This window comes from Mesocricetus auratus, unplaced genomic scaffold (genome assembly GCF_017639785.1).
Source record: "Mesocricetus auratus isolate SY011 unplaced genomic scaffold, BCM_Maur_2.0 Super-Scaffold_100015, whole genome shotgun sequence".
NCBI lineage: Eukaryota > Metazoa > Chordata > Mammalia > Rodentia > Cricetidae > Mesocricetus > Mesocricetus auratus.
In genome coordinates this window covers 53,581,455-53,596,755 of record NW_024429198.1, presented here as the reverse complement: position 1 = coordinate 53,596,755, position 15,301 = coordinate 53,581,455, and the positions used below count along the sequence as shown (strand labels likewise).

Below are 15,301 nucleotides of genomic sequence, written 5' to 3'. Positions count from 1 at the left end.
AATGCAAAGTAGGTCACAGTGGGGAAAAGAGGGAGACAGGGTGTATTACTTTTTAATATTAATTTGTGTGACAGATGATGATAGTCATGACATCCACAATAAGGGGTTGCTGGGGAGAAAACGGAAGAGGAACAGTGCACATGTTCTATAAATATACAAGTCCACAGTGCTCTGTTCTTAACATCTCAAAGCAAATGTTAGCTTTCTTGCTTTTGTCACCTGAAAACGTGGTTGGATGTCACTAATCATCACTTTGGACCTCTCTTTCAGATGGGTGGGTCCTTCCTGGTTAGCAGCCGCAGTGTGCCCTAGAAGAGGGACTAAAGGCTGGAGAAGGGATGCGTAGGAGGTGATGTCTGTTGGGAACTCTGATTGAATGAAAGGATTGTGTAGCAAAATTCTTCCCTGGAGAGTGGCTTCAACTTGCCCATTTTTCCAGTTAACCACAGGCCCTGCAGCCCAGGTACCCCACCTTCCTTGTCATCTTCTTAGATCCTTCTTATGAGTGGCTCAATAATTACTATTGACACTTAATAATTCCAGACGAGCTCATTTGGAATAACCTTTCATAGCACATATTACAAGTTTACTTAGTTACTGAACATAAAATAAACTCCTTTGAGCTCCAATTTTAACATTTGCTCAGGTTTCCTAAAGGAACTGAAACTTTAGTTTTTCATCAAGAACTTTAAAATGGAGAACCTTTTCTTTCTTTCTACTCACTTTCGGATGTCCAAATTGACGTAGAGATTCAAGACAACAGAGAAGCCGGCCCCCTTGTCTCCTGTTTCCCATCCGCACCCACACACCCAGAGAGACCTGCGGGTCCATGCGGCTCTTCTGCACTGCTGGCTTCAAACCCTCAGCTGGCTGGTTGCCCATGTGCTTTCTTCATGGCTTCCGCTCCCACTCACCCGCCCCCCCCCCACTGCTTTCCCTTCATCTACTGTTCTCCTCCACTCTCTGCATGGATTTTGGGTGTCTTCGCTCATTTTAAGTAAACCCACTCGTCAGTGCTTGCTATGATTCCACAGTTATTTTCACACACCATCTGTAGCAAGTGGTACGTAAGCCAGGTAGCAATGCACCAACTGGTAACTGTCCTGAGCAAATTCTGACTTCTGTAGCTACCTTTCCCTTTGTCTAATTCCTCACAGTGCCTCTTCTTTCTCCCGCCTTGGCCCTTGCTTTCTATCCCACTGTAAATTAGAGGGACCCTGCAATGAGTATCTGCTTGGTGGGTGGGGTCAGTAGAGAGGAGTACTTTCAGAGACCGTGAAGTCATGGTGTCATAGCTAGTCTGGTGCCTCCACTCTGATTTGTGGTTTCCTGATGATGATAGCCAGATCCTGGGACAATTCAGTCAAAAGAGTGTTTATTGAAAAACACATGAAATTGTGCCAAGCCTCTTAGTTCTTATTTGTAGCTAAATTCTACAGACATGAAATTAATGATCAGTTTCCCCCTTTACCACTACCACATCAAATATAACATTAGCATTAAGAATGGGATGAAGTATTAAGGCATTTTATGTTGTTCCATGAAATCTAGAATGAACAAATTGTTCCCATCATGAGCTTGCTTGGAACTGGGTATGAGCTTCGCCTTGCCTACTTGTTATTTTCTCATTCTAACACTTTATTCAGCAGCTACAGTTTTAGGTACAGTCCTGAGCCCATACAGGCTTTTGGCATGACCTCTGTTCATAGAGGATGTCCATTTCATTCAGGGTAAGTAGGGATAAAATAAGTAGAGGCATAAGTAGGATTATTCAGACATTGAGCACACACACACACACACACACACACACACACACACAGAGAGAGAGAGAGAGAGAGAGAGAGAGAGAGAGAGAGAGAGAGAGAGAGAGAGAGAGAAGTCTTAGAAGGTAATACCCCTGATAATGATGAGGGACTATTCTGCAGAGCTACAGAGAAAAGCTCCCTAGGCTGAAGGAAATAAAAGAAGCCATGGGAGTCTGGAATGTGATGGTAATGTGCACTGTCACTGAAAAGTCATGGAGGACTCTAGGGAGCTAACAACTTGTAGGCCATGATGACAGGAGAGGGTTTTAATCAAAATGTCTCAGCACATCCAGAGGGTTTTGTCTTGGGAAAGGTATGATATGATTTATGTTTCAAAAGTGACAGGTTGGTTGGTACTGGTGGTGGAGATGAATGGGCAGCTTTGGGGGAGATGCTGCAGACACAGAATCTGTGGGGTTAATCTGTGTTGAGTGGAGATGAGACCTGTTGATGCAGAGAAATTTGGATTGAATAATGGGGATGAAGTGATGTTGCCCTGAGTGTTTCCTTAGCCTTATAGGAGGACTTCCTGGTGAGACTCCTACTCATCCCTGAGCAACAGAGACACATTCCACCTTGTTCCCAGGAAGAGCCTCCTGAACTGCAGCTTGTTAAGAAAACTAGAAAAAGGGAAATGAGAGCTGTCCAGAGTTGTCCAACATTAATCATGTTGATAGTTATGAAATATACACCCAAATGGATGCACAAACATGCACACAAACATACCCCCACATACATATACACTTATACAAACATAAACATTCACATATACAGGCACATGCATACAAGCATATACACAGGCACACACACACACACACACACACACACACACACACACACACACCCTACAGGCACACCATCCACCATCCACACACTCCCCATAGGCACACCATCCACACACACATGCATGTACACACACACACACCACTTTTATCATGAAGCTCCAGTAGCCATCTTCACAGACTTGTGGTACCCTTCCTTAAACAGGCATGTAAGGAAATTCCAAAGACTTACGGCACATGTCCCCAAGCCCTACCTGTTCTTGTTTTCCAGCTCTGCAATCAGCTGCCTTTGCTGTTTATTCGCATCGATGGTGAAGGAGATGTCGGGGGCACTCCTCTGCTGAGTTGGCTGCTGTAAGACATGGAGTTGACACTATTAGGAACGTGAATTCACACGTGAGATGGGAGTCATGGGATATGCAGACAAGGAAGAAGCAACTATTTCGTGGGGTGGGATGGGGGGCAAGAACAGACAATTAAATTGCTATTTGTTCTAAGAGCAAACTGTTCTACAGATCTCCAATATGCCTACCCAATGGAAAAAAAGCCTCCCTCAGGTTCTCAGATATGGGAATGAGATTGGGTAAAGGGGAGGCATGTGGGGCATTTTAGCATTTCATACCACTGTAGAGGTTTTCTTCCTTAGTCTATCATATTTTAAAACCGAGAATGCATTGTCAAGACATCATAATTATAGCAACATAGACAAGAACAACAAAAGGAACCAGTTTCCTCATTAGTTAGCACCGGGTATAATGATAACAATGGACGAGGGGCATTTGGAATTCAAAGATGCTGGGGCCAGCAGGGATGTCTTTTCATTCTACTTACAGAGGAGGAGGACTCTGCTGCCAGGCGTGCAGCATACCTGGCGATCAGCCTGTGCTCTTCATCAAGTCTGTTTGAACTCTCAAGCATACTGCAGAGAACAAAGCAAACAGGAGACCTTTAGAGCACTGGGAGAGAGACTGGCGCATTCCTATCACCGCTAGGGGCTGCAGCCATTCCAGTGCCAAGTATTTTCAAGCTCTCAAATGTCTCTTAGAGTAATGATCGCCCACTTGGGTTTGTGACGTGACCCAGTGTGTGCTTGCGAAGGTCAACAGCAAGCCCTTTGCCCAGTCACTTCAGTTGTCTTGTTAAGAAGGCTCTGAGAAGTGACGGGACTTTTCTGAAGTTTCAGACACAAGAATACTTTCTCTTTAATTTAGTTTTCTAAAAGATTTATTTATTTACTATGAATACAACATGCTGCCTCCATGTATGTCTGCACATCAGAAGAGGGCACCAGATCTCATTATGGATGGCTGTGAGCCAGTATGTGGTGGCTGGGAATTGAACTCAGGACCTCTGGAAGAGCAGTCATTGCTCTTAACCTCTGAGCCATCTCTCCAGCCCTTAATTTTATTGCTTTTAATATTTTTATTTCATTTACAAATAACTTATGTCAAAAAGTGACAACATTGGAAATATGGAAGCATGCAGGAAGGGCAAAGACCTAGCTGTATTGTTGTTGATCCAATGACTCCTGCCTGCTGGCACTCATATCCTTATGTCATTTCCCTGCTTTCCTGTGGTCTGTTACTTACTGAATCCCATTTAATGAACAGAACATGGCAGAGGAATGGAATGCCACTTAAAAACATGGTTTTAAAAGACTGTGGCTTCCATCTTGGGTGTCCTATTTCTTAAGATCTCTTTTGATATTTGTCCTGAGGGCTCTGGATCCCATGTAGTAAATCTGCCAGTATGACGAGGACCCAAACCAACCAAGAACCATGTAGACAAATTCCTACTAGTTAAGGCTGCTGTTGGTCCCAGAGCAAGAGAGGAGAGATGGACCATCTCCCCACAAACATCCTTGAGTCAAGAGTATCTTGCTAAACCAAGCCCAGATTCCTTCATGAAACTGTGAGATGATGCTGTTGCTTTAATCTGCTAATCTCTAGGGTAATGTGCTACATTGCAAGAGATGACTTACATGGTTGTTAACTATAATGTTACTTCTGAGACAACCCATGCTTTCTATTTGCTTCCAAAGACATAGGATTAAGTGGTATCTCCCAGAGGCATTGATAGAAAGTATTTAGTGGGCCAGGCGTTGGTGGCGCACGCCTTTAATCCCAGCACTCGGGAGGCAGAGGCAGGTGGATCTCTGTGAGTTTGAGGCCAGGCTGGACCGACAGCCTCCAAAACAGAGAAACCCTGTCTCGTAAAACCAAAAAAAAAAAAGAAAGTATTTAGTGACTCCTATCATGTCATAGAAGCTCCTCACACTAGAATAAGACTGTCAGAGTCTCTGAAATCCAGTACAAGTACAAGTAGTATGGACCTCTCATATTTCAAACAGCTTCTTCTGAAACCCTTCACTCGAGACTACATTTGGGTGATGCTGAGGGAAGTTCAATGAGACATCCCAATAACACTAATCTCACTAATGGGTAGCTCTTGGTTTGTTTTCTCCATTATTATGGTGTGGATGAGGTCAGAATCAAGTTTATAAACTGCTTCTCACTCTGAAGCATATTTATGTCATTCTCCACTGGCCCTTACACTTTTATTGTTAGAATAAAAATGAGGGGCAGAAAGATTTGGCACCCTTGTTTGGCCTCTGGAAACAGGTACAAATACGGTGCACAGATATTCGTGGATACAGAACACTCATAAATAGGTAAAAATTAAATGACAATGATACCTGCGATTACTCATGAAAACAACCCTCCTATGCCAGGATTGCTTAGAGTTTTCCATTGTGAAGACTCACATCCATAAAGGAATATACAGTTGTCCCATATGTACACTTGTTTATAAAAGTAGCATGTGGCATGGTCTCCTAAACGTTGTTTTTAAGTGAGGAGACGAGCAGATCTCTTTGTGTTTATCAAGCTCGGCCCTGTTTAGTTGAATTTGTCATTGCAAAAGTTTTGCCCAGGCATCTGGACTATCTTCTATGTTACTTAATCTCTGTTCTTATCTATGTGCCTTACACCTGTCAACCCTACCAGTTTTATTCTTGGACTGTTCCATTCTAGACTTAGCCATTTTTCTGTGGACTAAAATAAGTAAACATTCCTGAATCCCCCCCAGTATACCAACCCATCTCCATCCACAGAGAGGATGATCTTTCTGACGGTCCATCCAAGGTAATACATGCAAAGTGTCCAGTCAGCACACTGTCTGGAACACGTTATGAACTCAACAATATTAGCTGTCACATTGCCTTGCCTCTTGGTGACTTTATGAGTCACATCAACTATTCTTGTCTTTTAAGAAATCTCAGCCAGAAAATCAAAAACACCAATGACAATTTATGCTGGAGAGGATGTGGTGAAAGGGGAACACTCCTCCATTGCTGGTGGGAGTGCCAACTCACTTTGGAAATCAGTATGGAGATTCCTCAGAAAAATGGGAATAAACCTACCACAAGACCCAGCAACTCCACTCTTAGGCATATATCCAAAAGATGCCCATTCATACAACAAAGATGTCTGTTCCACTATGTTCATAGCAGCTTTATTTGTAATAGCCAGAACTTGGAAGCAACCTAGATGTCCCTCACCCAAAGAGTGGATAGAGAAAATGTGGTACATTTACACAATGGAGTACTATTCAGCAGAAAAAAATAATGGAATCATGAGATTCGCAGGCAAATGGATGACACTAGAAGAAACCATCCTGAGTGAGGTAACCCAGTCACAAAAAGAGAAACATGACATGTACTCTCTCATATATGGATTTTAGACATAGATCTGGGGAGTGCCAGCCTACAATCCTATGGCCAGAGAGTCTGGGAAACAGAAACTTCATTTAGTGGCTGATCGAAGAAGAGGCAGACTCCCTTGGTTAAGTACTGAGCTGAACTCAAGAAAGCCAGTAACAGAGAGGGAGGACTGGTGATCAAAGGGATTAAGACTGGGCTGGTTTAACCCCCAGAAACAGCTGACCAGACAAAGGTTAACTCTTGAATCCCAGGCATCAGCCTGGGAATCCAGCATGGGACTGATCAATACCCCCTGAATTTGGGTGTCAGTGAGGAGGCCTAGGGAATCTATTGAGCCTTGGGCAGCAGATCAGTACCCATCCCAAGTATACACACGGACTTTGGACTCCCATAGAACAATGTGAGGTGCATTCTCACCCTGAACTCTTGGGGAAGGGTCTAGGCCCTGCCCTATATGAAATGACAGACTATGGACACCCCCATGGAGGGCCTCACCCTTCCTGGGGGAATGAGGGGATAACGGGGGGGCTGGGGGGAGGGCACGGGAGGAGGGGAGGGAATGGGAGAGGGACCTGGAACTGACTTGTGAAGCAACCTCGTTTCTTATCTAAATTTAAACTGGAAAAAAAAAAAAGAAATCTCAGCCAGTAGGTGAACCATCCAGAGCTGGGAGTCTCTGACTTTCAAGTCTAAACATGCCGTTCAGAGATGTGAAACTGGTCAGCTTGGCTGAGGTTGGGGGTGTAACCTGAGGGTCTGCATTTCTGATGACATTCAGAAGATGGCACACCTGGTTTCAGAAGATCCCCAAGAAGAAAAATCTAGAAGACCTAACAATTTAAACCAAACATCTGCTTACCAGAAATAAGGACCATATCTAAACCATATAAAATATATCATTTTATGAGTGTTTGACCAATATTCACATACCAGTTAATTTCATATATTACGGACATTTTCCTGAGACAAGAAAATTCTAGGTTGCAGAATTCACATGATGTATAATATCAATCCCAAAGTCAACTGGACATAAATTTTAAAAGAATAAGCCGGAATTATTTATGGAAGGTGATGCTTGAAAGTAGATGTGTATCTTGATAAAGTAGTGTCTGTATTATGTAGAGCTTAAGATGGCCACCTTTCTTATTATAACTTCAAGAGAAAGGGAAAGTTACACCATCTTTGCTTTAGATAGATGCCTGACCTGCTAAGAGACCATTAGTTTGATTTTAACATGCCTATCATTTCCTGCTGGTGTGTTAAGAATAACTGCTTAATTCATAGTGTGTGCAGGCTAAAGTACCCAGTGTTGTGAGTTTAAAACCGAGACCATTCATCACAGTGCTTGAAAGTGACTTTGTCATGAACACGTGTGGGTGCTTTGATAAATATGTAATAAAAACCTTGATAAAAACTTCATGGTAAAAGTATTTTTTATTATGAATGACCTCCAAGCAAATAAAGTATGAAGGTTATATTAAAAAGCCTCCTGGCAATGTAGGCCGTAAATATATGAGATTCTGTCTCATAAGTGATAACTCATATCCCAGGCCTTTCTTCACCCAACATGGAGTAAATGAGCACTGGTGTGATACATCACTCGGTTCTGCATACAAATGATTTATGGGTCTACATGAGCCTTTTAGGATGTTCAAATTATACACTGGTGAATGGGACACTCCTCTGATAAATTCCATTATTTCAAGACCTCAGTTATATACAATGGAAAATAAATGACCAATAACCTGTAGAGCATTTAAATAAAACCCACCCAGCACTTTCTCTAGTACTGACTGTTCATTTGAAGACTATGGTCAGTAGCCTACAAGATGGTGATGCACCAAAAGGGGAAATGTTGCTCTGTTGGCTGCATTTTGGAGTGGAGGGAGCCATTATTTTGAAATCTCTTTGGTTCTGTCTAAAAGGCTCATATAGACTCATAAATCATCTGAGGGATTTCAGATGGCATTCCTGGGTGACACTCAGGCAGGGCTTACTAAACTGAGCTTTTGCAAAGATTTCTGGGAACTCAGGTCTGTTCCATTTCCGTGATTCTTTTGGTGGTGGTGGGCCTGATTTGATATCCAGGGTGGGGCAGTCAGTGGAAAAAATGAGGTAATTCATAGAAGAAACACTTCCACGTTCTCTCTGAATAGCCTTCTCTTTTCTATTTGTTTGGAAAGAGGCATTACAGATAGATTTTTAAGGTTATCAAAGTTGATGTGTTATTCCTCTATTAAAATGAAAGCAGCTAATGGGAGGCCCATGCAATAGGTATTATAACTCTGGGAGGTTCACGCAATAGGTATTATAGCTTCTAAGTAGAAGATTTAAAACGTGTGTGCCTGTGTGTGTGTGCATGCGTGCTCGCATGCACACTTATGTGCTAACACGCATGCCGCAGATCTGAAGACAGTCTGTGGATTTGTGGAAGTCAGTTGGCTTCTTCCACTATGTGGTGTCCAGGGATCAAACTCAGGTCATCAAGTCTGGTGGCAAGCACTTTTACCTGCTGCAAAGTCTCACCAGCCTGGAAGTTTTTTCTTTTTAGTTAGAGTATATCCTATATTTTACAGGTAGATGAGAACAACATGCTATGGATAGGCAGTGCTGTCTAAGGACTTGGAAGATAGTGAGCATTAGAGAGTCGAGGAGGAAAAGAATGAAGTGATCCTGGGGCCTGGGCAGTGTTTTCATGTGACTGAAAAAATGGGGAAGGAAAGAGCTAAGTTTTGGAGTTTATTACCTTGCTCTAGTGGTTTGCAAAGAAAAGGCAGGAACTCATGGAACAATATTATTAGATTGTAACAATGGAAACTTGTACCGTGTCTTCTCCCAAGACTGTTTTCAAATACTCTATTAAGACCTTAACGTTACAACCTGGTAAGTTATAATAAATGTTATACATTCAACCAACATTTAGCCAACACATTAAAAATACAGACACACAGGCTAAGTGGACTCTGGGTTGGTGCATGTTATGGAGTGAATTGAATCTTCCGAATTTATTTGTTATAGTTCCAATACCCCACTAACTTTAGACTATGACTATCCTTAGTAGACAAGGCCTTTGAACAATGTTTAAAGTTACATGAAATCACAAGACGTAGGCGCTAATTCAACATGACTGGTGCCAATCAAGAAGAGGTTCCTACAACATAAAATATTGTGGTGCTTTTTTATTGTATTTATTTTATTTTTCTTAAGACAAGGTATCATATAGTCCAGGCTGGCTTCAAACTCACTGATTGACTAAGTGTGGCCTTGAACCTCTGAACCATCTGCCTCCACTTCCAGGAGTGTTAGATTATAAGCCTGTGACCCTATGTCTAGTTTATGTAGTGCTGGACATCAAACCTGGGGATGCGTGCATGCTAGGCAGCACTCTATCAACTGAGCTACATCCCCAGGCCTGAGGGACAATTTAAAATCAGCTGTATTACAAATCCACTTAGCAATAAATCTACTTCTAATATAATAAACAGTTTCTTGTACTCAAGAACAAGAACAGACCAGTTTTAACTTCATTGTAGATCAGGAGTTTAATTCAGAGACAGCAACTGACCATGACAGCAAATTTCAGTTGGCCTTTAGCTATTCCCCCTTCTTCCCTAACAGAGTTTTAAGCAACATACTAGGCCATCTGAGCAATATATGCTTAGATGCAATTGTGGTTAGAAGCAGAAGTCTGATTTGTTTTCAGTCTTCTGTTCTGCCTGCCACAGATACTCTCCATAACCACTGGTGTGTCCAGGTAGGTGGTAAGCTTTACAGAGGGCAGAGGGCACACGGTCTCAGTGTGTTTCCATGGGAGACTCTGTCCTGCCTTCATGGAGAATGCTCTTACAAACCACAAAACAACCAGGAAGGCATCATGTGCTGTGGAATACTCCTTTACACTGCGTGAGGATGTGTCACTGTGATTGGTTTAATAAAGAGCTGAATGGTCAATAGCTAGGCAGGGAGGGGTTAGGTAGGACTTCTGGGGACAGAGAGTTCTCAGAGAAGAAAGGTAGAGCCTCCAGCTGGAGGCAAAGGGAGTAAGACATGAAGGAGGAGAGATAAAAGCCAGGAGTCACGGGGCAACATGTAGGTGAATAGAGATGGGTTAGTTTAAGTTATCATCAGGACAAACCTAAGCTATAAGACGAGCTTTTATAATTAATAATGTCAATGTGTGGTTTTTTTTTTATGAGCTGGCAGCCCAAAGAAAAATCCATCTACAATCCTGCATTTTCATTGGGCTGCCATTTACTTGTTTGGCTTGTTTCTTTAACGTGGAAGCAGAGTATTTACAAGGAACCAGTTTTCCACTGTGTTACATAATTAATACAGTACATCTCACTTCTTAGTAAGGTCAGAAAGAGAATGGGTTGCTGGGCCAGAAGACCTGTGTGTAAGCCCTCACCACCATTCAGTCTCGGATCATTCCTTACATCTTGCGTTAAGCCCACATTTTCTTTCTTCTCTTTCTTTCTTTGTATTCATTATTTATGTCTTTCACATTAGGTGTCTCATTCATTTCCATGTCCCTTCATACCCACCCTCTTCCCTTGCAACCTCCCCAATAAAATGAAATAAAATTTGAGAGAAAAAGGAAAAAAAGGACAGAAGGAAAAACATCAATCTCGTCATGGAAGCTGCAGTGTGACACAGTGAGATAACATTTTCTCATCAGTAAAATGGAAATTAGTCTTCTAAAGAAGCAAGCCTAATAGTTTAGTATGGCAACCAGAACTGTAATGTTTGAAACATTTTACAAATTTAAGACTTACTGCTATTCTGGCTGATTTGTTGTTCATAAATGAAACCAAAGAGAAAATTCTTGCCTACTTAAGTCTTAAAATTAAAATGAAGTAAAATAAAAACCATGGTACTAATTCATAAAGGGTAACATGTTAGTAGCTACTATGCTTATTGATAATGTGCTTAAAATATTTGCTGAAAGGAAATAAAAATAGTGTAATAAAAAGTAGATTTGGTAAGTAGACAATGGAGGCTGTCAGCTAGATGGAGATGCTATCCATGGAAGTTGTCCGGAGGACACACATTGACAAGGGTTTTGTAGTAAGTGATGTATCATAGTGGTTATGGATAGGGATGGACAATGCTTAAAATCTCTGTTCGCTATTTAGCTAGCAGCTGTATGATGGGGGAGGTGGGTAAACTCCCTAAAATGATATCTTATTTATTAATGAGGATGAGTCTATTTACTGTGTGGGCTTACTCTCAGGATTAGAAGAAGCCATGTGCCAAAAGATTTTTAACAGGGATGTTAGCGTGAGGCAAGTGCTAGTTACCTGTCATTATGCACCATTATCTCTTACCATAACCAATGGTAAAGGGTTTTGGCTACACTGGAGAGATCATTGTCTCATTTCTATTATCATGACAGGTGTTATCAGCTGATGGTGCTAACTGCTGACTAAGCACAAAGGAAAGTGAGGAAAATATGAGAAATCTGAAGATAAGGACACAAGCTATAAGTAACATGGAGGCAGCGTTTCCCACAGAGTCAGCCTTGCCCATCAGTCTTTTTTTGTTGTTTTTTGTTTTTGTTTTTACGAGGCAGGGTTTCTCTGTATTGTTTTGGAGGCTGTCGGTCCAGCCTGGCCTCGAACTCACAGAGATCCGCCTGCCTCTGCCTCCTGAGTACTGGGATTAAAGGCGTGCGCCACCACCGCCCGGCTGCCCATCAGTTTTAAGGCCTGCTTTGTATCACCGTGCAAACCCCTCCTGGCTCTTACCAAGCAGAGGTAAGGTGTCTTTGCTGGACAGTTTTATGGTCTAAAATGAAGATGGAATCAATACAATTAGTCGCTTGAGTAGGGAAAATGATGGGAAGTGACAAACTCTGAGCTTTTCTCTTTGGAGACTTCTTTGGTGCAACCTTCACCAAGAAAAGGTCAAAGGAGTGGGGCGGAAGTGGTTGGGGCATGTGTAGAAGTATTCAGGTGGGCACAGGGTGAAGTAACTGTTGCTGTCTTCTCATTGACTCCATACTGACTGTATGCAGAGATGACCAACAAGATTTAAAAAAAGCAATTCAGTATTACTCTTCAGTTTTTCAGTCACTGTGCAGCATTGGGATACTACATTTGTTGTAAATAAGATTAAAGTAACATGTAGCTTGGAGAGGCTGAGTTAGGAGAAAGTAGACACTGATGCTCAGTAGACTCTTAGAAGCTCAGGGAATTTGAGCAAGGTGGAGAGTGAGGTTTTGTCTCTTCAAGGAGTAGAACACAGGATGAAATTAAACCAGTGTGGCAGCTGTGCATATGTCAAAAATACAAATTAACACGCTCATTATCTATACTTATTGAGACAAATAATGTTCACTAGTCCATCAGTTATAAGAGTCTCTCATGTACCAGTCTTGCAAAAAACAGTCTAAGGACTCAGAAACAGCAATAGGAATGAAGTTTGCAAACAATCATGGGAGGAGAGTGTTCTAGAAACAGAATCCCACAACAGAGTGGTGAGAGCTGTAGCATAGATATATGTCTGTTGTGTGATTGAGAGATGCTATGGGGATTACTTAAAAAAAGTTATTTAAAATTTTGACCATGTCATGCAGTGCCCAGGGGGAGTTGAGACGCACAGAAATACCTGTTATGATATTTCCAGAAACAACTAAATTCTAGACACTTTGAGACAATGAATAGATTAACTAATCCTTCGATGGTGGATTCATAAGATGTCATTGCTGGGAAGTGATGAGAGGCAGGGGTGGTGTCCAGCTGAAGGGAGTAAGCCACTAAGAGAAGATCTACAGGAGCTTCACCTTACCTGGGACCTTTCCTGTGCCCCATTTGTCTACATACTATACACAAAGGACCTGCTGTATTGGCTGTGTAAGTCGCATTGGTGGGAACTGAAACCAAACCTTCTCTTAAACAGTTATAATATCACAAACCCCACAGATCCTCAGTTCGGAGACAATTGGAGTTTTTAGGATGTTTGTAAAGAATTTCTTGGCTAAGTATGTTTGTGTAACGGTAGTCCAAACCAAAATGGAACATACATACAATAAAGCTATCATCTGCTTTCACTTCAATTCAAAATTTCAAATGAATATTGTTATTAAAGCAAATAACTTTAATTAATCTTCCACGTCGCAATTAAAAGAGTGAAAATCTTTGAAAATGATTTTCCCTTAATACTAGAGCTGTGCAAATATTTGATCTAAAATAACCTTTATAATTTCTGTGACTTGAAAGCAGGCTTCATCAGGATGCCTCCTCTGATACATTTGGCAGCGAGAGAACTGTTGAAAGACAATTTATCCCATGCTGTCATTTCTGTTTTATGATCACATAACTTTTCTGAAGATTTGAAATAAGAACTCCCTCCATGTTGTAGTAATATGACACTAGGAACAGAACCTTCTGGTGGACCTCTGACTCCTGCAAGATGGTACCACTAGATGGCATTACTAAATGGTAATAGTTATTGTCAACCCCATTCACACCAGTTTTCACTTTAGCCAAGGCAAAGCAAAGATGAGAACTCTGAGATACAGTGGTGGGACATATCCAGAACACCACCACAAAAGACTTGGTTCATTGAACCAGGTGGAAAGTTCCTGGTTCACCTTTGGATTGCAGGACCCTAACTCCTTGTTAAGACTCTTTGTCAGTAACCCAGGCCATTCCCCTCTGTAAGGACATGCTGGTAGTCAAGCCTAACTATGATGCACTAACCATGATGGGTTGTTCCGGAGCATGTTGACATACAACCCAATGAGAACATGTTCATCAGCTAGTCTGTTTGCCACATTCAGACTGTACTGTATCCTAAAACAGGGTGGGAGGAAAGAAGAATTAAGAGAGGTGGACAAAAATAAGCAGACACAGTAGGAGTGAGTTTGTGGTAGGAAAGGCACTCAGAAAACCAAGCCAGTGAAGGGAGACTATGTGATGTTCTACCAAAAAACCCAAGCAAAACCCAGGCAAGGGAATCCATAACTTCCTTCTACTAACTTTCAAAACATTGAGTAACTTTTTAGAAAACAGATTTGCATTCTTTGACCACAAAGACCAAGGAACTTTTCTGCATGGAAAACACACCGAAACATGTCAAACAAAAAAGATTAAATATCTTCTGGGAAATTGGGTTAGTCATGTAAAATTCAGATAAAAGGAAAAGGGAAGTAGGGACAGTAATAATACAAGCGTGTCCACTTGGAATAGTGACTCAATGTTGTTAGTGAGTTTTAAGACAGCTGCTAGTCTAGGTCAAATGGTTTTTCACGCCCAAGCTATGTACAACAAAAGGAACGCCATCTTTAGTTGAGTTAATTCGGGATCCCAGCACACTCTGGCTTGAACTTACCCTTTGCCCTTCAGAAAGGCTGGAGCAGCCCTAGACAGCATTTTGTTCTGTTCTACTTCACTGTCCTTGGGAGGAGAGCTAGTTAATAAGATGGGAAAGCCAGGAAGAGGGTAAACACAGTGACACAGTGAGACTGGAAACCGGCATCATAAACTTCCTAGTCTAGATCCACACTCTGTGTGGACATGTGGCTTAGGATTTTGAAATGCTCAAGATGCCTCCAGATTTCCATAGACTTTAATTAAGAGAAGAAACCCATTTGAGGGCCACAATAGCCACCCCAGGCTTGACTTCTGCTATTTGTTTGACAAGGAACACTTATATTGCATATGGCTAGACATCACGAGAATCCATCTAACATTTATTCCGGGGTATGAGGGAAACAGCCCGGTACTTCATAAAGCCCTGCCAGTGTTTAGATGCTTCTTAAAAGATTTGCCTCCAGGCTGCAGAGATAGCTCAGCTGTTAAAAGAATGTCCAGCTCCTTTGTAGGATTCAGGTTTGGTTCCCAACACTCACATCAGGTGGCTCACTGACACCTGTGACTCCAGCTCTGGGGCATCTGACTCCTCTGGCTTCTGTGGGCACCAGCACGTATGTGGAGATGTTCCAGACATGGCACATGCCCACACACATAATTAAAAATAAAATAAATCTT

General features: G+C 41.9%; 1 protein-coding gene across 24 annotated transcripts in view; it reads right to left on the bottom strand.

Moving 5' to 3' along the window:
- The window catches only part of Dtna (dystrobrevin alpha), a 346,019-nt gene that overhangs the window by 36,713 nt on the left and 294,005 nt on the right, over window positions 1-15,301 (bottom strand). For 11 of the 24 annotated variants that reach the window (XM_040757910.1, XM_040757911.1, XM_040757908.1 and 8 more), the window contains 4 exons: window positions 14,643-14,720; window positions 14,012-14,104; window positions 3,419-3,506; window positions 2,842-2,939 (listed from right to left, as the gene is read on the bottom strand). In XM_040757910.1, the coding sequence (XP_040613844.1) occupies window positions 2,842-2,939; window positions 3,419-3,506; window positions 14,012-14,104; window positions 14,643-14,720 (357 nt within the window). The remainder of the gene's footprint in view (window positions 1-2,841; window positions 2,940-3,418; window positions 3,507-14,011; window positions 14,105-14,642; window positions 14,721-15,301) is intronic. The other 13 variants (XM_040757919.1, XM_040757922.1, XM_040757923.1 and 10 more) reach the window with 3 other exon arrangements.